This window comes from Lissotriton vulgaris, chromosome 12 (genome assembly GCF_964263255.1).
Source record: "Lissotriton vulgaris chromosome 12, aLisVul1.2, whole genome shotgun sequence".
Lineage (NCBI taxonomy): Eukaryota > Metazoa > Chordata > Amphibia > Caudata > Salamandridae > Lissotriton > Lissotriton vulgaris.
The window spans coordinates 132,961,173-132,984,800 of NC_141700.1; the positions used below are offsets into that span (position 1 = coordinate 132,961,173).

Genomic DNA, 23,628 nt, shown 5'->3' on the forward strand with positions numbered 1-23,628 from the left:
TCCTCTCTGTGACACTCGAGCGGGGAAGGCAAAACGGAGCAACACACCTTGGCCTTCTTTCTCTCGTTCGCGCTGGCTCCTCCAGTTAGCGCTCGAGCGTGGGGGGATTGATGCAGCCGATGCGGCGCTCAGGGAATCCTTCCGGCGCCTCCTCAGTCAACCCGATGGTCGCGCTGAACTCCTGGGCATGCGCGATGCTCCTCAGCGGCTCCGCCTCCGCTCCCGCCTCCTCTAGCGGCCGCTCTCAGGAAGGACGCTGCTCACCTCGGAGTCGCTGCTCTTCTGGGCCTGCTCGAACCTAGGCCCCTCCTGCCTCCACAGTAGTGATCTCGCGGGGGACATGCGCGATAGCGCTTTCTTCTTTAATTAACGCGGCCGGTGCCCCCGGGGTCCCACAGCCGATCGGAGCAGCGCCGCTGCTCTTCCCCAGTCACTTGCCTCACCGGCCTCACAGGAAGGATGTGCCCACGCAGCGCCCTCGCTCCTCAGGACATACAAGGCTCCACAGTCCCCCGACCTCACCAGGGCACGTCAAGGGACTCCAGCCACGTCACGGGGTTCACAGCTGTTCCTTCACGCTGGTAGGTGCAGCGCTGGGCAGGGGAAGTTAGGATGATCTTCAGTAAGAGTGTCCTGTCAGCTTTCACTGGGGTGCAGGTTAAGAAGGGTCTCCCTTCACACTCAGGTAGCTGTTCTTCTCAGCAATTGATGTATGGGGAGGGATTGGTCAGAGGCTGAAGGGGGAACGTCCCTCTGAAGTGACTGTCTGCCTCCAAGACAAACTAGCTGCTCTCAGTGCGTCCACCTCCTCTCACCACTGCCTCACTCCTCCACTCTTGGGTCGGCACAAAATGGCTGCTGGTCACTGGCCTTATATAGGGTGGCCTGAGACCTGCAGAAGTCTCTAGTTGATTCTAGAAAGTTCCCTAATGTTAGCCTATGGGCCTGTCCTCCAGTAGTGTCCGTTATGGCAGTTGGGGGGCACCATTTTAGGTTTCTGGAGTTCCCTAGATTTTCAAGGGGCCTGACTAGGCCTCACAGGTTATGAGGGAAAAATGGCGTCATAGCCAAGGAACACCTAGCCCCCTGACAGCATTGAAAAATCCTGATGGACATATGTAAAAATAAAAAATAGAAACTCTGGGAGGCTAAGGGGGACAAAAAAATAAATAATAATGGTTAGAGTATCCCCAGAAGCAGACAGGTCTAATACGCGTCCCCCCCAGCTGAAAGTGGGGAGAACTACCCAACCCCTTGGGAGTCCTCATCACTAAGGCGGAAATACCTGGATCGTCTGCATTGGCATGGTCCGTCCCAGGTCGGTGTTCCACCCTAAAGTCCATTCCCTGTAGGGAGATGGACCACCTCAGCAACTTGGGATTCTCCCCCTTCATTTGCATCAGCCAACGAAGGGGGCGGTGGTCAGTCTGAACTAGGAAGTGCGAGCCAAACAAGTATGGCCGCAGCTTCTTCAGAGCCCAAACCACCGCAAAGGCTTCTCTCTCAATTGTACTCCACCTCCTTTCCCTGGGGAGTAGTCTCCTAGACAGGAAGACCACGGGTTGATCCAAGCCCTCATCATTTAGCTGCGATAACACTGCCCCAATGCCATGTTCTGACGCATCTGTTTGGACAATGAATTCTCTAGCAAAATCAGGGGCTTTGAGAATGGGAGCGGAACACAATGCTTGTTTCAAGGTCATGAAGGCTCGCTGGCAAGCCTCCGTCCAGACTACCCGTCGGGGTTGCTTCTTAGAAGTAAGTTCAGTGAGGGGTGCCACGATAGTGCCATACCCCTTCACGAAGCGACGGTAGTATCCAGTGAGGCCCAGGAAGGCTCGAACCTCTGTTTGAGTCTTGGGGGGCTCCCAGGCGATGATAGCCTCAATCTTTGCCTGGAGGGGCTACACCGTCCCTCTGCCCACCAAGTGACCTAGGTACACCACCGACCCCTGTCCGATCTGACACTTGCTGGCCTTGATTGTCAAGCCAGCCTGTTGCAGGGCATGAAGAACAGCTTGCAGGTGCTGCAAATGGTCCTCCCAGCTGCTACTGAAGACAGCAATGTCGTCCAGGTATGCAGCAGAAAAAGCTTCCATTCCAGAAAGGACCCTGTTCACCAGCCGCTGAAAAGTGGCAGGGGCATTCTTGAGCCCGAAGGGCATCACACGAAATTGGTAGTGTCCCTGAGGTGTAGAGAAGGCTGACCTTTCCTTCGCCTCCTCGGTAAGGGAAATCTGCCAGTACCCTGAAGTTAGGTCAAAGGTACTTAAGTATTGAGCAGCTCCCAGCCGGTCAATAAGCTCATCCGCCCGTGGGATGGGATGTGCATCAGTTTTGGTTACTGAATTCAAGCCTCGGTAGTCCACACAGAATCTCAATTCAGGTGTGGTGTCTGGTGGGGCAGCTTTTGGTACCAAAACCACCGGGCTAGACCAAGGGCTACCAGAAGGTTCAATCACTCCTAGCTCCAGCATCTTGGCGACTTCACTTTTGATGCTGGCCTTCACCTTGTCCGACAGCCGGTAGATTTTAGACTTCACAGGTGGGCTGTCTCCTGTGTCCACGTCATGGGTACACAGGTGGGTCCTACCTGGGACAAGGGAGAACAGAGAAGAAAATTGCTCCAGGATCTGGCGGCAATCACTCTGCTGTTCAGGAGTCAGGGATGGCGAGAGAATTACTCCCTCCACCGACCCATCCTTTTCTTGGGACGAGAGAAGATCAGGGAGAGGTTCACTTTCTTCTTCCTCTGCTCCATCGGTTACCATCATTAAGACAACCTCGGGCCTCTCATGATGTGGCTTGAGGCGATTGGCATGCAGCACCCTGTGGGGCTGCCTCGGGGTCTTAAGATCCACCAAATAGGTGGACTTCCCCTTTTTCTCCAAAACCTCAAAGGGGCCTGTCCAACGGTCCTGGAGGGCGTTTAGCTCTCCAGGTTCCATTACCCACACTTTCTGTCCAGGCTCCAGTTCCACTGGGTGAGCGTTGTGGTCATACCACTCTTTCATAACTGCTTGGCTGGCCTCCAAGTTGTCTGAAGCTTGCTTCCACAACTTAGCCATTTGGCTCCGGAAGGCCAGCATGTAGCTCACCACGTCCTGGGGAAGCTTCCTGGGAGTCCGTTCCCATCCGTCTTTCACCAGCTGAGAGGTCCCCGTACAGGGTGCCCGTACAAAAGTTCGAAGGGGCTGAAGCCCACTCCCTTCTGTGGCACTTCCCTGTAGGAAAACAAGAGACAGGGTAGGAGGACGTCCCATTTCCTCCGCAGGCTCTCAGGTAGACTCCCTATCATACCTTTCAAGGTTTTGTTAAACCTTTCCACAAGACCATTGGTTTGTGGGTGATAAGGAGTGGTAAACCGATAGGTAACACCGCACTCCTTCCACATAGCCCGCATGTACGCTGAAAGGAAGTTAGTCCCCCTGTCGGACACAACCTCCTTGGGGAAACCCACTCGGGTGAAGATCCCCATCAGGGCCCTTGCCACTACAGGTGCCGTGATGGTCCTCAGAGGTATTGCCTCTGGGTACCGTGTGGCATGATCCACCAAAACCAGTATGAACCGGTGACCAGCTGAAGTTGGTGGATCTAATGGCCCTACAATGTCGATGCCCACCCTCTCAAAGGGGGTGCTAACGACAGGTAGTGGTTCCAGGGGAGCTTTTAGCTTCACCCCTGTTTTCCCACTGGCTTGGCAAGACACACACGTCCGACAATATGTATCAGACGCCACTTTCATTCGAGGCCAGTAGAAGTGGGGGACAAGCCGGGCAAAGGTCTTGTCCTGTCCTAGGTGTCCTGCCAATGGTATCTCATGAGCCAGTTCCAGTAGAAAGGCTCTAAAGCATTGAGGGACCACCAAGGCCCTGGATGAACCATGGCCAGGTGCCTTGGGCTCACTGTAGAGGAGTCCATCCTCCCAGTAAATCCGGTAGCTCCCTACAATGTTTCCTGCTGCCTGGGCTTTGGCCTGTTGCCGCAGCCCCTCGAGAGTAGGACACTCTTTCTGAGCTTCGCAGAACTCTTCCCTGGAAGGACCTCCCTCCACATGCCATTCAGTAGGGATGGGTAGGTTTTCCAGGGAAGCAACATTCTCCCCTGTGGACTCCAGATCCACCTCCGCAGGTGGCCCATCTGTCTCACGAGGTGGAGATGTCGAGGCAGGGTCCTCCGGCCTCCTGTCCTTCTCCTCTCTGGCAGCCGGCTGGGCCATTGTTCCAGGCTCCAGCGTAAGTGAACTCCCCCTTCGGGCAGTCGCGGATCTTGTGCTGACACAAGTCCAGTCAGGGGGTCCCAGCATCTCAGAGTGAGTCTGGTACTCCACCCTCCTCCAAGCATTGTGCTCCATATCATTCCCTAACAGGCAGTCAACAGGCACAGCAGGGCTTACGGCAACTCGAAGTGGACCTGCAACCCCTCCCCACTCAAAGGGAACCTCAGCCACAGGGTAGTGGCCCAATCTGCCGTCAGCCATTACGGCGGGATGGAGTACATCTGGGATGACCTGCTCTGGAGACACCAGCTGACTCCTTACCATAGTCATGCTGGCTCCTGTATCTCTCAGAGCCTCCCCTCTACGGCCATTGATGGTGACCCACTGCTCATACTTAGTAGTATTAGAGGGCAGTTGGGTCTTTGGAACCATCTCCTTATCTCCCAGGGACACTAAAGTGACACCCGCCCGCTCCCCTCCGTTACCCAAAGGCATCTCCTCCCCGAGCACTACACTAGTTATTCCCGGGGCTTTTCCTCCAGTGGGAGGGGGTGGTCTTTTTGGGCATCTCACATCTCCTTTATAGTGTCCCACACCACCACACTCAAAACAATGAACAACCCTTGGCTGCTGGCTTTGGCCAGGGGTAGGGTTGCGAGGGGGGTTACTCTTAGGGATGAATCCTCTGCCCCTTCCTTGCGAAGTATTTTGTGGCCCTTTTGAGAACTCCCTCTTATTTTCCCCTCCCTCTTTCTTCTGGGGGGCGCCCTGTCCATGCTTCTGGGAATCCCCTCCAGTCCCCTTAGTCGACACCCGGGTACTAACCCAGATGTCCGCCTCCTCAGCAAGCTTCCTGGGGCTGGTCAGCTTGCTGTCCACCAGATGCTGTCGTAGTTCGGGAAGACATTTCTCGAGTAGGTGTTCCTTGAGTATGAGGTCATATAGTCCCTCATAGTCCCCTACCTCGCTGCCTCTCACCCAACCCTCCAGGGCCTTCCTGGAGTAATCCAAAAAGTCTACCCAGTTCTGCGTGCCTAGCTTGTGGCTGCCCCGGAACTTTTGCCTATACTTCTCAGGGGTCAACCCAAACTTTCTGAGCAGCGCTGACTTCATCGCCGGGTAGTAGGTCTGTTCACTCTGATCTAGGGCCAACAAAGTATCCCTGCCAGTGGGGGGCATGTATTTATATAACCCACCCCCCCAGTGGACTTCCAAAATCCCATGGGCCCTCAGTGAGACCTCGTAGGCGGCTAGCCATTTGGCAATGTCATCACTGGGTACATAGCATGCCATAATATCTTTTGGTAGGTAAGGTCTGGGTTCCCTGATGTTGGTCTGGATATAGCTGCCACCATTCTCTGATTTGGGGGTTCGTAGGTTTAGGGCTTGTAAATCCATCTCTTTGATGGTCCGTTCATGCGCCAACCTCTTGTCCTCCCTTTCCATGTCCATCCTGGCTAGTTCTATTCTCATCCTCCTCTCCTCCCTCCTATCCTCTAACTCGGCGTCGGTCAAACCCCTCTCTGAGACACTACTGCCCACTCTGGAAGGTGTCCTAGGGCCTGTTAAAAGGTTCCCCCCTCCCGCCTGGTACAGTGTTGCGATCTCCAGGACAGTGTCCTTGTCACTCCCCTCAGGATCTACCTCCTCCCCGGAATGAGCCTCCACCCATGCCCGGATACTGGTCAGCAGCTCAACTTTCCTGGCGCCTTTCTTAAAAAACACCCCCTGCTGCTGACACCATTCCTTCAATTGGGTCACGGTACAATTTTCCAGCTCTTCCACATTTATCTCCATTTCTATTTGGAGTATAAACTTCTACACAAGAGAAATCCACAAAGTGACTTGGGGTCAACCTCCACCCACCACCAGTAGTTAATTTAGAAAAAGCAAAATTTAGATTAGGAGGGCCGCAGGGAGAAAACTCCAGGTGAGGTCTCGTGGTTGGCACTGCGTTACTAATAAGTGAGTGTAAGCACAAATCCGTGATCCCACCGCTGAAACACCAATTATGTTGGACCTAGGTTTTCCAAGTCTACATAAGGTAGCTTGGCACAGTAGTGGCTACAGCTAACTCAAGGCGTTGGTTAAGTGCTTACAAGTCTCACTCACAGTAACTCAGTGATGAACCACTAAAATAAAAGACACAACACCAATGTTTGGAAAAATACCGTTACCTTTTATAAAAATAATATGACTCTTTTCATGCAAAATGGGTTTACAATTAGTTGAGCACTAATGTACCTGTGTTACATCAATTTCAGTATTTTCCCACACTAGGAACACTAATTCATGGGTACATTTCCTTTGTAAGAAACTGTTATCACCCTCACAAAATGACTTTTCCAATAAGACTTCACAGTCAGTACTATTCTCTATACAGGTTACACATTTACATCACAGACCTGGCATGTACATTTCATTACAGTTTCAGTGTGCCCTTTTTAGAGATATTAGCCTGCTTCAGTAGTAATTTTCAATAAACCATAGCATCACTACTCTGTATCCAATTCTGTAATTACCCTGGGATACCAAGCTAGCTCTCAGCCTCAATCAACCCTGGTTTCTATAATGAACTCTTATTTCTCCTCTCCACAACTAAGAGTTTTCACTAGCATTAAGCGGTCCCCAGTTCTCAGTATCTCCAGTGGCCCCTCTTCCCTGCTCCTTACTTTAGCGTGGGGACGATGTTGTCCCAGTCCCCACGCGTCACTGCTGCCTTAGGGCGCCTGCCGGCTTCTCTGCCTCTCTCTCCCTTGGCTCCGCCGAACCGGCGCTTTGCTGGGGGGCTGGGCGGTGGATCGGTTGGGATCCCAGCTCTCCCTTCCCTGCTCGTGTCCGCTCCTCTCTGTGACACTCGAGCGGGGAAGGCAAAACGGAGCAACACACCTTGGCCTTCTTTCTCTCGTTCGCGCTGGCTCCTCCAGTTAGCGCTCGAGCGTGGGGGGATTGATGCAGCCGACGCGGCGCTCAGGGAATCCTTCCGGCGCCTCCTCAGTCAACCCGATGGTCGCGCTGAACTCCTGGGCATGCGCGATGCTCCTCAGCGGCTCCGCCTCCGCTCCCGCCTCCTCTAGCGGCCGCTCTCAGGAAGGACGCTGCTCACCTCGGAGTCGCTGCTCTTCTGGGCCTGCTCGAACCTAGGCCCCTCCTGCCTCCACAGTAGTGATCTCGCAGGGGACATGCGCGATAGCGCTTTCTTCTTTAATTAACGCGGCCGGTGCCCCCGGGGTCCCACAGCCGATCGGAGCAGCGCCGCTGCTCTTCCCCAGTCACTTCCCTCACCGGCCTCACAGGAAGGATGTGCCCACGCAGCGCCCTCGCTCCTCAGGACATACAAGGCTCCACAGTCCCCCGACCTCACCAGGGCACGTCAAGGGACTCCAGCCACGTCACGGGGTTCACAGCTGTTCCTTCACGCTGGTAGGTGCAGCGCTGGGCAGGGGAAGTTAGGATGATCTTCAGTAAGAGTGTCCTGTCAGCTTTCACTGGGGTGCAGGTTAAGAAGGGTCTCCCTTCACACTCAGGTAGCTGTTCTTCTCAGCAATTGATGTATGGGGAGGGATTGGTCAGAGGCTGAAGGGGGAACGTCCCTCTGAAGTGACTGTCTGCCTCCAAGACAAACTAGCTGCTTTCAGTGCGTCCACCTCCTCTCACCACTGCCTCACTCCTCCACTCTTGGGTCAGCACAAAATGGCTGCTGGTCACTGGCCTTATATAGGGTGGCCTGAGACCTGCAGAAGTCTCTAGTTGATTCTAGAAAGTTCCCTAATGTTAGCCTATGGGCCTGTCCTCCAGTAGTGTCCGTTATGGCAGTTGGTGGACACCATTTTAGGTTTCTGGAGTTCCCTAGATTTTCAAGGGGCCTGACTAGGCCTCACAGGTTATGAGGGAAAAATGGCGTCATAGCCAAGGAACACCTAGCCCCCTGACAGCATTGAAAAATCCTGATGGACATATGTAAAAATAAAAAATAGAAACTCTGGGAGGCTAAGGGGGACAAAAAAATAAATAATAATGGTTAGAGTATCCCCAGAAGCAGACAGGTCTAACAACCAGCAATAAAAGCTTTTATGGAGAAATTAAAAAGAATTATTCCTCCTAGGTTACCCCCCTCTCCAGTGAGGAACCTAAATCGTGTTCTTACCAGGCTCATGGGACCCCCTTTTGAACCTTTACACAAATGTGAATTGCAATTTCTCACATGGAAAACCGCTTTCCTCATTGCTATTACCTCTCTTAGAAGAGTTAGTGAGATTCAAGATTTCACTATACAAGAACCATTCTTACAATTACACCGTAACAAAGTGGTTCTAAGGACTAATCCTAAACTCCATCCCAAAGTAATTACTCCTTTTTCATCTAAACCAATCTGTAGAGTTACCAGTGTTTTTTCAAAACCCAGACTCTGTAGCAGAGAGAGCTCTACATACACTAGATGTCAAAAGAGCTCTTCTCTATTGCATTGATAGGACAAAATCCTTTCGCAAAACAAGGCAACTATTTGTAGCTTTCTCTCCACCACATAAAGGCAACCCCATTTCTAAATCATGAATTGCAAGGTGGAGTGTTAAATGTATACAAATATGCTATCACAAGGCAAAACGCACATTAACAGTTCCTCCTAGAGCGCACACCACACGCAAACTAGGAGCCTCCATGGCTTTCTTAGGGAACATTCCCCTAGAAGACATCTGCAAGGCGGCAACATGGTCTACAACACACACCTTCATTAAACACTATTGTGTTGATGTGCAAGCCAAGTCGCAAGCTGCAGTAGGCCAAGCTGTCCTCAAAATTCACTTTCAAACTACTGCAACAGATACAGGGGACCACCGCTAGGGGAGACACTGCTGCACAATCAATGCAAAGTGTAGAATCTGCAGCTCATATGCCTCGAACGGAAAATGCTACTTACCTGTATGCATCTGTTCTTGGCATGTAGAGCTGCAGATTTCTACACGCCCTCCCGCCTCCCCAGGACCTGTATCTGTTCCAGTTTTATCTTAATTAGATATACACGCATGGACATCCTTTCTTTCTTTCTACTAACTCCATCATGGCGAAAAACAATCTAAGGATGGAGCCGATGCCCATGCGCTCTATCGTCCAAGGGAGGAGTCACCTATCTCGTTACTACAAAGACTTCTTCCAAGATGACAACAACATGCAATCATCCGAGCCCAACACCAGGTGGCGATCTAATGCAAAGTGTAGAAGTCTGCAGCTCTACATGCCAAGAACCGATGCATACTGGTAAGTAGCATTTTCCTTACCTAGAAAGGGGTGAAGACTAACCCTGCCCACCGGCTGGGACAAGATACAGGACTCCTGATAAATCCAGGTACCAATAGGACAGGACAGGTACAGTTCAGGATAGGTAAGGCCCAGGATGGGACGGATGCAGGTCAGGACAGGTACCCTCAGCTAAGTGCGACGCCAGCTGCACACCCCTCTCTGTGGCTAATAGTCGGACCCCGATTGGGTTATCGATTCTTCTCCCGAACCCCGATTGGGTTATCGATTCTTCTCCCGAACCCCGATTGGGTTAACGAATTTCCTCCCAAACCCCGATTGTGTTATCGATTCTTCTGAGAGAGTGCTCCGCCAGCACCTCTGCTCTCGATCTCCTATAGCGCGCGTTGGGTCAGTGACAGGTCAGCTATTCGGACAAGTCGGACAATCTAACTAAGCCTACCTTAGTTATACCATTTCCAGGGCAATGTATCACCTCCCAATGTTGCGAATATGTGTGTTCCCCATGATTTGATTGGTCAGAAAGACGAGGAGAGGTCATCACACCATACCAGTATCAGATCATTTCATCAATTATTCAGGTTAATGTTCATGCCTATAATTTAGTTTCCCATGAATTTTATTCCACCCGGCAATATTATTTCAATTTATATACAATGTATAATATTCTGTGCTCTTGCTTCCGTGTGGAAGTTCATGGGGTCAGGTTCCCATGTGCATCGCAGTCAAGACAGTCCCTGCCATAAGTACAATGCCATTGCTTGAGGATTCTACAGAAATCCGACACATCTGCAGTGTGGGTTCTCAAAATGGAGTTGCAAAAACATCCCCGACCCAAACACGAGCTGATAACAAAGTCAAAGAAGGACACATTAGAATACCAATATAAATGAATGCACTGTATACCACTTATGTCTACTCTATTTCCATTACTTTAATATGACTATAGCATTAATAGTTAAGCAGAACGATCAATGTTTAGTTAGAGTAGCAGCAGGTGCACAAGTGTGTGAAACATGAACAAGCCATCTTTAATACTAGTGTGCAGCTGCAAGAAAATCCCTCCAAGCATAGATACATCACACCACGTGAGTGTGGCAGATGCATGGGCAGTACAATTCCAGCGGTTTCAGCTGCCATTTTAATGCACTCTGGTTACTGTTAATAAAAGCACATAGGCGAACTTCCCCTAGATCCTAAAAATGTCATGTGGTGTAAATATTAGTATGACAAACATGTTAAATAATACATTAGCTGTTATTTCGAGAGGGTTGAATCCAAGCAAGTTTCTTCATGTATGAAACCTTGCTCCATCACAGGTGTGCTGAGAGTCACCAGGGATGTTTTGCTGGTCAGACAGACAGGATTGGGGGTGGGGGCGGGTGCTGGTTGAGGTGGCTTTGCAAATGATGCAGTGGCTTATGAAGATGGTGATGGGTTGCAAGGGAGATCCAGTTGAATTCCGCCCAGGGAGGGTGATATGATCATATTTCTTCAGGAACTGAATGAGAGACTGCAGCACGTACCATGCCCCCTGGGCATGGAGTCTAGGATACCATGGGGAAGGGGATTTCCACCATCCAGATGCAAGAGTACCGTGGGTTGAAAGAGCAGTTTTGAAGTCTGTTTCTGGTAGGACTGTTCTCAGTTTCTTTAGTAGTGAGCTGGTACCAGGTCATCCTGTTTTCTTGGCATTGTGTTCCTTGAGAGTGTGGTTGGTATCCACATTGAGTCCAAGGGATTTGAAAGAATGGGATTAAAGTCGTCACTTCAGGTTATTGAGCCATGTTTGGACTATTTCTTGCCTGTTCTTGGTAAATAACAGGAATTCTGTCTTGAGCTCAGGTTGGTGCTGCAAGCAGTGTTCGAGGGATGGGATGTTTGCAGTGGATAAGACGTTTAGTAGAGTTGTGTATTGTCGGCATATTGATGAATTCTGATGCAGTGATAGCGCCAAAGGGGCTTCATGTAAAGGGCGAAGATGACTGTATACTCTTATGGGGATGTACATCAGATTACAAGGCAGAGATTTGGCGTACCAATATAGAGGAGCAGGCAATGACATGAAGACCAGGCACAAACAGAGTAAAGCACAAGAAGAGGACAGAGAAGGCAAGGCAAACCTAACATGTACAAGTAGGGAAAGGAACCAAAAACTGTTCAAATACACTAGATTGCCATAAGGTTTATACACCGTTAAGGCTCAGTACTTTTCTAGACTGATAGGGAACCTCATTGTCTATGTCAAATAAAACAAGGGGACTGAAAAGAACAACTCAATCAGACGCATGCATATGGGACAGGAAGCAAAGGGGAATGGTAGAAGAGAAAGAACAAATTAGGAGCACATTAGAGAGGGCTCAACCCAGAGGTTGCTCCTTACTTGAGACAAAAGGAATAAAACAGTAAAACAAAATGCATTGCAGGGCATAGGGAAATCTGCAGCAAGCTGGACTAGAACAGGATAAGCTGAATATTGGTCAGCAGACAGGAAACAAGAGTTCTACGACACAGAGTTTTAAACGTCATTGCATTGACTAAGTGTTTTAGGGAATTGTGCCTCCCAGTTCTAGGCAGTAGCAAGCCCGGCGTGGAGCTGCATGATTGGGCAGCACAGGACTAGCCTCCAGTGTGGTAAATCACATTCTCTCACATGTGCTTTGAGAGAGTCCAATGCAGAGCAGTAGCAGTTCTATTGAATGCATTGCATAGTGGTTGCTGTGTCTGTCTGAATACTTGGCAGTTCACTCGGGGATGTGCAGTTCATGAAAACAAATGTAGATTTTCTGTGGGTCTAGGATTGAAATAGCATGCAGTCCGAAGTCATAATAGGACTTTTGGGTGAGTTCTAGTGTGATTTGCTGGCTGCAGTTGGTCCAAGTGCTGCATCTTCCAGGAGGTGTGCAGATGGAATCGTAATATGGCAGATAAAACCCTGGGGGACTCCACAGGTGATGTGGGACTGCCTGAGACTTGGAGGTGCCAATGTGAACGAACTGATGTCGGTTGGAAAGGGAAGGAAACCAATGAAGGACATTGCCAGTGAATCCCATTCAAGATTGCTGGGTGTGGATGACGGTAGGGCGGTCAATGGAGTCGAAGGCGGCTGAGAAGTCCTGTAATATCCAACGGCAGAGTCTTTATCTACAGACAGAAGGTCCTCGTCTGCGATTTGTTTGGTAGCTGTCAAATGCTGACACATATATTTGTAGTAGTACAGGAGAGGGTTGACATTAATGTAATCTTGATGTTAAGCACAGAGTGCATTTTTTATGAGATTGCCGATGGAGAGTAGGTTATTATGGGCTGGTAGTTCGCAGTCATCAAGGTCTAGTGTAGATTTCTTTAGTATTTGGAGAGTTTGTCCAGTCTTGAGAGCTTCGGGGAAGGAGCCTTGGCTTGAGGAGCCTTCCTCGTGCAACAAAGCTGTTTTTGATTCATAGCTCCCAAAGTCTGCCACAAACCATAGTCAGCGGAATGATGTCCACTATTATTTACTATTTGCCATGAACCTCATGTTCTGCATTGGCTTATTGTCCTGTGCCAGTCTGGTTACAAACTTGTGACTTCACCTTTTGTGCTCGCTGGAGAATCCTAACATTTTAAAGTTTGTGTTCTGCTCGACGGGGGGCCAGTACAATGACTACAAGGCTGGTGTTAGGTTCTCCAGCAGGATTAGGCTTGGGGGCAGCCTTGTTGCTTGGGTTTGGCCACCTGCAGTTATTGTTTCAAAACAGTTTTGGAAAAACGTTTCAATTTGCCACCTCTGTCTTGTGTTGGGCTAAGTCGGCATAAAAACTACACTTACTCTGGCGTCTGCCTGCAATTTGAGTACAGTTTTGATTTTCATAGACATCCATGACAACATTTTAGAAGAGGAAAGAGAGAAATTTAAAATCAAATTCGTGACAATGTGTTTCTCTCATTGACTTCTATTGAAGGAGATACAATTTCAGGTGGAAGATGAAAAAAACTGAATCGGATCTGTCGGCATGTATGCACACATTTATCACAGAATGCCCTTGGATTCTGCAGCTCTTGCTTATTCCCCAGAACTCTCACATGGGTCTTCACAAATAAAAATATATTGATGTTCTATTGTTCATGCAAAAAAAATTAAATATATACATTTCTTAGTTTGTCTGTGGGAAAACATTTTCCTGTGCTGCAACCTCTTGCCCTACAGCCCCATCAGTTTTAGGAGTGTTCCCTTCCCAGATCCTCTTTAAAACGTTATTCCTGCATTTGATAGGAGTAAATCTCTGAATATTTTCTGGGAAGGAAAATACCTCCAAAACTGTTGTGTCCTATGAAGGTAGACACAAGGAGCCAGGAAGTGTATTTAAGTCTTCTTTATTCAGTTTCTGTCCAAGTTACATCAGTCTTGACTCCAGCCAGCCTATGTGGTACCGGCCCCACCAGGAGCAGCCTGCCTAGCTGCTCAGCCCATCTCTAACTCTCCCCACTCATCCACTCAGACACCCAGGCATTCCATGCATCACAGGCACACCGACATTCCATGACCAACTCACACTCTGGCTGAGCAGCTAGAGGCAGCAGGGCTAGAGTACATGCAAATACAACTAAGTAGAGTATAACATGATCCCTTTTTCTTCAAAGAAAAAAAAATGAAAATAATATAACAACAAGCAAGAACTATGAACAAGAAAAATCAATAATGATACAAGGCTCTAGGATGCAGCAATAAAAACAGAACATCACGAGAAAGAACCATTAAGACAAGAAAGGATGGTTAAGATATAGCATACAAACAATTGAGCAACAATATCCCCCATCCTCCCTAATAGGAGAATATAAAACATTTTGAAGTGTAAGCAAAAGCATAGCATTACAAGAAATACAGTTCGAAGCATTTTGTATCATACACTGTAACGTAATGAACTATAACGCAAAGGGTAAAAGACCCCGCAACATAAATGCCAAAAAGCATAACATAGAGTTGCGCCGAAAATAGAATACCTACAACCTCAATCCCAAGAATAAGGGAAACAAAAACAAATAGGTCGTCACCCATAGAAACACTTGTAAAGGGATGTACAATTGTACTGCGCGCAACTGTAACAGTGATAAAACCCACATCCAACCCCGATAAGTGTTAACCTAGGTACATATGTATGGGAACTAACCCATGTCCCAACACCCTTGTGGAGATTGCGTACCCTCATGTAGGAGTAACAAAATATAAATGAGAAAAGAGCTCCCAACCCCCTTGTGGAGGTTACATACCCCCATGTAGGAGTAACAAACGTAACTGAGCAAAGGGCTGTTACCCACAACCTTCCTTCCTTGTATGGGAACAATGTGATGACCACCCACAGGACATCAAGGAAGAACCATCCTTAGTAAAACGTAAGCCTGTGGCATTACGACATTTGAAACTATTACAATGCTAATACTAATGCAATTGCATTAACTGTAGAGCACTGGTGCTATGTGCCCCATGCCGGTGAGCGATCTCACATTTCAGTGAAATACATTTCAACGTAAACATAACATGAACTGAAGTAACATAATACAACATTAAGACCCTTCTCTTCAATACCTCACCTCGAAGAAGTGCAACCAGGGCAAAGCACACAGCAATACCTTGTTGGGAACAACACCATGTCCAACCAGCAGCTACGGACGGCAGTGGGAGTACCTGCAGGGCGGTGACGTGGGGAGGGGGAGGGGCAGGGTGGGGGGTAGTAATGTAAGGATTACGGAGTTTTACAGGTAAGTAAACATTTAAATAGATAAAACTAATTTCGTTGAGTGCACTGCATCCCCAAATGCGATGCAGTGCACGCAACAACATTCGTTTTATTTATTTAAATGTTTACTTACCTGTAAAACTCCGTAATCCATACATTACTACCCCCCACCCTGCCCCTTCCCCTCCCCACGTCACCGCCCTGCAGGTACTCCCACTGACGGCCGTGGCTGCCAACCAATGTTGCGTGTCAAAAGTGGGAGCATTCTGGCACGTACCTCAGTACCTTCAAATACAGCGACTATCCGGCGTGATGTACAGAAAGCTTGGATACAGAAAGCTAGAGTCACCTTCAAAACGGTTACACTGCTTGCAAATAATAAGTGAAGGCAGAAAAACAATTTGTAGCCGGAATAAGAAAAAAACAACTCGTAGCAGGCATCAAGGTTGCGACGTGTAGCAGGCATGCACACAACTGTGGGAACAGTTATTTATTTACAAATTTACAATACCTCCGACATCCATGAAACGGAGGTTCTACAAGAAGATTCCAAAATCGACGATTCCAGATGATGTTAAAGTCGTGAAGACACCGCGTTGTCTCCGGTCCTCATGTCGACTTCCAGAAAACTTTATTGAATAGAAACACAAACACCGTGGTTGGCAGAAGGAAGCTGTGTGGATGGCAACTTTGCAGCAAACAGGAACCACCAAAGGAGAAAGGCAAGAGCGGCCGCCAACCACAAGATGGCGGCACGCTGTCAACGTCGCTGCAGAGTGGCTCAGAGTGCGTCCGTGCACCAAACGTCCACAAGAGCCAGACGACCGAGTTGAGGCAGCCGTGCACGTCACACTGAAGATGCACAAATACAGGGAACTTCGCCGGAGGACTGCGTGCGACCCTGTAACTGGACAAAGGTAAGCGCGGGCATGGCTTGTCTCGTGACATGACTAAATTTGAAAATGAAGGCTGCGGTTAAACTGCCAAAAGACCAAGGGGCAGCCACAAACCGTAAAAATTAAGAAAATGGCTTACCCACATACTTGCACAATTAAAGTGGATGGCCGGGGAACGTCGATTAACCAACCGGTTCAAATGGAAGAAAAACGCAGAAAAAGTCCACTGCCCACCCTGTGCTTTGGGAATCACATGGGCTGGTTTCTGCGTTTGCTCCAATGCAGACAGGAATCATGACACCTTCCATTAAGTGTCCAAACAAAGGGTTTGACCCTCACCTACTTAAACAGCACTCTCTAATGTAGCACATAGTCCAAAGTAGATGTACTATCTTTAGTTGAAATTGAAGTCGCACACTTTGATGCAAATTCTTGACAGGCATCAAGCGTTGCCTTAAGACAACATGTGCTAACCTTGTGCTAGCGAAATCCAGAGAAAGACCCCATGTGGGGATCTTTGTACCAATGTAGACAGGAACCAACATCTAGAAACCAAAGAGTGCCCAAAGACCTTGAGCTGGCACCACGCCTCTAGAGCAGACCTCAAGAGGTAGACAAACCAGGGACAGGTTCCACATTTCTTTAAACATGTTTCTTTAAACAGGCCGCAGCACAATAGCACGTAGTATCAAGTTGATTGACTGACATAGTAGTAATTCTTGTCACTCGCCTAGGTTAATATTCCAGTCAGGCATATTGTGACACAATACCTTTTCAATTGAAGTCACTGTAGTCTTGGAGGCACTTCAAATCATTGTGGCTGGAGCATCCCATGGCTGTAATGTAACCACTCCGCCAACTCACTGTAAACCTTTAGAGTATGATGTGGCTGGAACACCAGATGTGGCTGTAGTTTAACCACTCCTCCAACTCATTGTAGTCCTATATGTGGCTGTAGTATACCTAGGCGATAGTGTCACTTGGTGGTGACACTGGTCGGTGGGGCTGTCCATAGGAAGGACACTGGTGGGGCAGGCGCTGGCTTGCCTGGAAATATTTTCTTTGTGGATGTAGTTGCTTGTAGGATCTCTTGGTTTCTCTTGTAGTTTCTTTGTAGTCACTTTGTTTCTGTGCTGTACCAAGAGTCTTTAGGTCCAAGTCCGCTCGTCGCCAAAATATATTGTGTCCTATGAAGGTAGACACCAGGAGCCAGGATGTATATTTAAGTCTTCTTTATTCAGTTTCAGTCCAAGTTACATCAGTCTTGACTCCAGCCAGCCTAGTGTGGTACCAGTCCCACCAGGAGCAGCCTGCCTAGTTGATCAGCCCATCTCTGTCACCACCCAGGCATTCCATGCATCACAGGCACACCAACATTCCATGACCAACTCACACTCTGGCTGAGCAGCTAGAGGCAGCAGGGCTGTAATACATGCAAATACAACTAGGTAGGGTATAACAAAAACTTTATAGAATACAGCCTGTGCGTGAAAACCAACGTTTTCAGGTGGAGACCCCTTGAAACTTTAACACACCTGCCTTTCCTTTTGAGCTAATCTGCTCAGATTGGTAGCATTTCTGAATAAGCAAATCCTAATTTGGCACTGGCAATATCCTATAATTCCGATTCTGTGCATCAGAAACTAAATGTTTACCTACAAATAGTGCTATTAACACACATGTTTCACTTAGTTGTGCAAATAGCTTTATACTCGGGCCTTAGGGCTCTACCCTAAATGAAAGCTCTGATCAATTTTCTAAGTTGGCTATTCCCAGGTCTATAATGGTTTGTTAAAACTGCTAAATCCACAATGTTGAAGAATTGTTACTAAAGAATAGTGGATAAAAGTCCCACAAAAAGTTGATTTGGTGAGGAAAAAACAAGAGCTACTTTTAGGTAAGATTTTACCCAACAAAATATTTGTTTGCAAAATTTCTCTTGCAGAAGCATTTGTGTGCTGTAAAATATATGTGCTAATGATGTTTTGAAATTTGATGTCGAACTTAGCAGTGAATGATCCTCGTGCTGTGTGCTGGATTGGAATACTTGCTAGAACCGAATGTGTTGGTACCAGAAAGCAAAGATCTATTCCACTGTTAGGATTTTGGGAGATTTTGTGAGAGGCCAACAGGACAGAATCAATAATATATCAGACAGACATGTAACCAACTCTGCCACAGCCCTGCTGGTCCTTCAGTGGCACATACCTGTTAGCAATCTCCTGATTGACCAATCAACTGTTGCTTGTGCTAGTTGAAGCCATCCCTTCTCATCATGGCTGCCTGTACCTAGATGTGTTCTCCAATTACAGGTTATAGTTGAGTGGAGTCCACAAAACATCTGCTGATCGCCTTCTCCATTGCCTCTTCTTCTTGCCTAGGTTAAACCTTCAAATGCTCAGGTTGATCAAATGACCGATGTCGAACGAAGCATCAATACCATTGTACGGTATTTCTATGAACATTCAACGGTTCAGGGGGACCCGAAGACCGTCTCCACAGAAGAGCTCAAGAGAATGTTGCAGGCAGATTTCCTGAACTGCATCAAGGTAAAGGCTTATTTTCCCCCAATCTTGCGCTCTTTGTCCTGCCTCCTGTTCACAGTACTAAACCTTGTGCGCAGCATGCTTTCCATAGAGTAGGGCTCAGGCTCCACTAGGCAAGAGGCTGGAAACTAGAGCAAGCATGTTATTAATACTGTATGCCCTGTTGACCAAATAGCTCCTAGGTTGGTGAGGGAAATAGCAGAGGGGATTAAAAAAAGTAGTGGTGTTATTTTGTTTGTGAGCATGCACACACATCAAGAAGTACAGGAGATAGTGAGAGTTCCTTCTTACTGTTTTCTGTCCTGTGGAACCTGTTCTGGCCTCTACCTACAGCTCTGGTTACTCTTATTCTGTAGTAGGGGATCTCTGTTATAGTCATAATCTAGTGAATAGTCCCGCCCATGTGCGTGGACCCCGGAGCAATCAAAAGTAATCTCTTAAAGCGTCGGAAAAATGCAGAACTGCACAGACACTTAAGAGAGAATTTAAAGACATATAATGCAGCCTATGAACAGGGTACACTGTCCAGTACTTCAACTAGAAATTCCACCAAAAATCCATAAACAGCAAAGCCTGTCCAGATTTCCTTTGCCCTAGCAGCAAAAACCCTCTGAAATGATAGAGAGGAAGAGATGGACAGACAAGCCCCATAGGCACACATTGTTGCAAGAAACACACACATCGAGAGCAGTAGAAGATCCAGGGAGCCTGAGACTCATTACGAGTTACTTAGCCGCTGCAGGGAAGATAAGAGCTATCATATGTAGAAACTGGAAAACGCTACAAGCAGATACTGTGGTGAGCAGGGAACTCCCAGACTATCCTAAAATTTTGTTAAGAAAATCTCGATCTATAAGAGATCCTCTAGTGGAGAGTCATCCTCCCCCGCACAAAACAGGTTCCAGTCTGCAGGACCTTCATGGTTCTTTCCCATGCGGGAAATGCAAAGCTTGCTCTACCAGCAAGATAGTCACTACATATCAGACTCCAGGGGGTCGGAAACAGACAAAGATGACTAAGTTTAGACCTGTACCACGACCCATGTGGTTTACTGCTTGGAATGTCCATGTGGCCTCCGCTACGTGGGCAGCACCATACACTCTGTAAAAATGAGTGTTCTAACACCAACGAGCGATCACAAACAACGATGCGAGTTGCCCTGTGGTACGTCACTTCCAAAGCGACCATAGCAACAACAGGGCACTCCTACAGTTCTTCTGTTTAGATTGTATCCCTAATGAAATGAGGGGAGGAGACAGGGAGAAGAGGTTACGACGTCTGAAGTTGAGATATTTTATCGAGCTCCAGCCGAAGTTTCCTAGTGGACTGAATGGAGGGGGGGAGCTGGTAACACATCTGTGATATGAATATTGAGCGCAGCACGAGTAGAGTTCTGGCAATGGAGGACTAAACAAATGGTGTAAATATTAATGCATAGCACATGTCAAGGTGGATATTATGCATGGAATGACCCACTCTAAGCCCATCCAGGGGCAGTGAATAGTAATAGTGTATGGACATATTAAATATGGAGAATGCATATGTCCATTCAGGGCTTAGTAACGGAAAGTGAAATGTTTCAATGACATGTGACATGCTGTGTACAAATAGTGTTAGAAAGGATTATCCACCAGATTACTATAGAGGTGGAGTGAAGTTGAGATCTGATAAGTCTCCTTTGTATATTGTGCACCACAATGAATTGAAGGTATAATTTTTTTTTTTTAGAAATAGAACCGATGCAATGGATATAATAACCCTGTTAATTGAAGTTTGTTTTATTGCAATGAATGATAATTGTAATTTGACGCTATACAACAAAATCAATGAAACGGTTAAGAATGATTTGAATTCATACACCTTTGCACACTTATGTGGTGCTGACCATTTGTAAATGAACTGTCCTTCGTTAGTTTTGTTAATGTTAACCTATATGTACTTCCGTTTCTATTGCACCCGTCGACACTGACGAAGGCTGAAGCTGAAACGCGTTTGTTGTTTATTTTCTGTGCATGAATAAATTCGTAATTGGATTTAAAATCAACGAGAGTGATGATCCTTGCTGTTTCAATAGGCAGCGGAGCGTTTTGTATATAGATATATATATATATATCCTTGCCTTGTTGCTCTTTCCAGATTAAATCCAAAAGTTCCAGTAGGCGCACTATCAGGGTATAGTGCACTCGAACCACACAACTTCTTGCGTGGTTCGAGTGTACACTGAGAGCACGCCTACTAGAACTTTTGGAATATATATATATATATTTATTTATTTATGTATTTTAGGCTCCAAACAGAATTCTGACCAGCACTCACAGGAGAAGAATTATTCTTTTTATTGGATTATTTGTGCACTCATAACAGACGCGTTTCGGTAAAGCACCTATATAAAAATGTTCATCATGCAGAAATAATAAGGAAAAGGCCAGCCTTGTGGTGATATAGAATCAACCTTTAAGTAAGAAACCAAAGTGAAGAAACTGAACATTTTCAAATAACAAGCTGAAATCAAATTAGTTCAAATGTAAGTTTCCCCAGGAATGTGAAGAGGAATGAAAGAGTCAGAGCTAGACTATTGAACTTCATTGTGAATTATCACTTTATTAACACAAACATAATTTATCCTAAAGCAAAATACTCTCTGCAATCATTCAGCAAAAGCAAAGAAATTGGACTACTACATTACTAAGTCCTTGAAACAGAGCTGCAGGTCAGCTAGTGCCTTGGTAACGAGAGAGGCTTAATTGGAAGTGTTACCCTCCAAGATACTGCAGTTCTATGTTAGAGTGTGGCGGATGAGATGCCCCATCACAGACATGGCAGATGTCCTAGCTGACTTATTACATGCGCACTATGGTTTATGTAATTTGTAATAGGGAAATTAGGATATCCACCACGTTTTGACAGGGTATCTGTGCCTAATTCTGGCCTAGAAGGGCCAGGTCCATGCATAACTTTCAGAATATCCTCAAAACATATATTTACATATGTTAAACTACATGGGATTCTTTTAGATAGTTCCTATTCTGATAATTCAACATGGATCTTGCCTTCCTGCACCTTGGTCGAACATCTCTGCTTTCTAGTAACAATGAGAAAATATATTTTTTGTTGTGCAGCTAACCAATTTGTTATTTAAAAATATTGTTTATTGTTCTCTGATCCCACAGAGAAATTAAGTATTTGATTCCAAATTCCCCATAACTTGATTGATCAACTTGTGTGAAACGTTTATTTGTAGAAATGAATTAATGTCTCTGTTTCAGTCTGGTACAGTAGCAGGTAGTTAATCAAGTATCCTTTGAGTATGTGTGGGCTAATTTGCCTGTGTCTTGATAGCTATATAAACAGAAGTAGTATAGCAAAAACTGGAGTATTATGGTCATTTGAAACGCAGGCCATCTGAATCCTACAAACCTTCACTTGAGGATATGGATTCACACTTTAGCTCCTTCAGCACTCTTAGACTGCACCTGTATTTTATGCTGTCAGAAGCTTTTTTGTACCTACTGGTTCTGTAGTAGGGTATCTCTGTGTATAGTCATAATCTTGTGAATAGTCCCGCCCAGGTGCGGGGACCCAGGAGCAATCAAAATAGTCTCTTAGGTTGTCTTCTTCTGCAGTCCTGCATAGACACTTAAGAGAAAATCAAAGACAAATAATGCAGCCTAAAACTACAAGGCTACATTGGCCAGCACTTCATCTCAAAGTGAAAAAGATAGCCAATAATATCAAATTTTACACATTTTGTAAAGTTTCACACCTAGAGAAACTTCCCTTCACAAAAATCCTTTGTCGTGATAGAGAGGAAGGGTTGGACAGACAAGCCCCATTGGCTGCCATTATGTGTCTGGAAAAGGGATACCGTGCTTTTAAGGAACTCTCCAGAGACCCTCGGTATTCCAGGATGCACAGCCAAAGGCATTTTACTTTCAGTTCTTTTTTCCGGCTCCTGCTAGCAGGACCCTGGAGCATTGAGCTCTACCTTTTTGGGTATATCTTCTATTTTTGGAGCTTTTCTAGTGTTTTGAGTGTTTCACTCGACGTCTGGGGTCTTCCTCTTCCAGTGCTGTCTTTTTTGACCAGTTTCGCCACCTCTTTTCTGTCGAAATGCCAGCTTTATTCGACAAGTGCCCTGAGTGTGGTAGGAAGAAGGCTAAATCTGACCCCCACAGAGTGTGCATACTCTGTCTCCCTTCTACCCATGTCCCTGACTCCTGTAATATCTGTCACTCTTTATCCTGGAGGACCCTGCGTGACAGGGAGAACATTGGTCTCCAAGGCCTGGAGCAGAGGAGACATCAAGAACCAGGTGGGACTTCTGGGCATGGAGGGACTCTGTCATCGTCCTCTGCCCGTGCATCGGCCTCTGGGGGGCTCCCCAGGCCAGAAAAGGCACCGGTCTCGGTTGACGTCGATGACTTCATCGTCGGCGATGAGAGGTATGACTATCATCTGCTCCCCGTCGACCCAGGGCTCTGGGTCGAAGCGACGTCGACGTTCGGCGTCGAGGGGTAGGACCTCAATACCTCTGACGAGGTTGACGTCGAGGACTTCCCCGGGGTCGACACACCATCGATGTCGTGATGAGTCCCGAAAAGCCAGGCGCTCGCCGTCGAGGGGACACCGCCGTTTGCCTTCAACGTCGACACGAAGATCCCTTCGAGGAGAGAAAGATCGTCGATGAGGCGAAGACGCTCGACGTCGGGGAGTTCCTCGACGTCAGGAAGATCGACGTCGAGAAGAGAGAAGTCAAAGAGATCGACGTCGAGGAGGGAAAAGTCGATGTGGATGTGGAAGGGTAAGTCGAGGCCCAGAACGGTGTCTAGTGCCTCTGTGGTCAGCGTGTCATCGTCATCGGCGAGTTCCTGGTCGCGGCGGCGCTGGCGCTCGCGCTTAGAGAGGTCTGCCTCCAGAGCGGCCTCCCCGAGGCCTGCTCGTAAGAAGAGGAGAGTCCTTAGGTCACCGGACTCTGATTATTCCAGGACCTATTCGCT

The 23,628-nt window shown here is 47.3% G+C and overlaps 1 protein-coding gene across 3 annotated transcripts in view; it reads left to right on the top strand.

Annotated features, from left to right (window-relative positions):
- Positions 1–23,628, top strand: part of LOC147673643 (protein S100-A16-like) — a 126,582-nt gene that overhangs the window by 96,965 nt on the left and 5,989 nt on the right. For all 3 annotated transcript variants that reach the window (XM_086947581.1, XM_086947580.1, XM_086947582.1), the window contains exon 4: positions 18,467–18,634. In XM_086947581.1, coding sequence (XP_086803707.1) covers positions 18,467–18,634 — 168 coding nt within the window. The remainder of the gene's footprint in view (positions 1–18,466; positions 18,635–23,628) is intronic.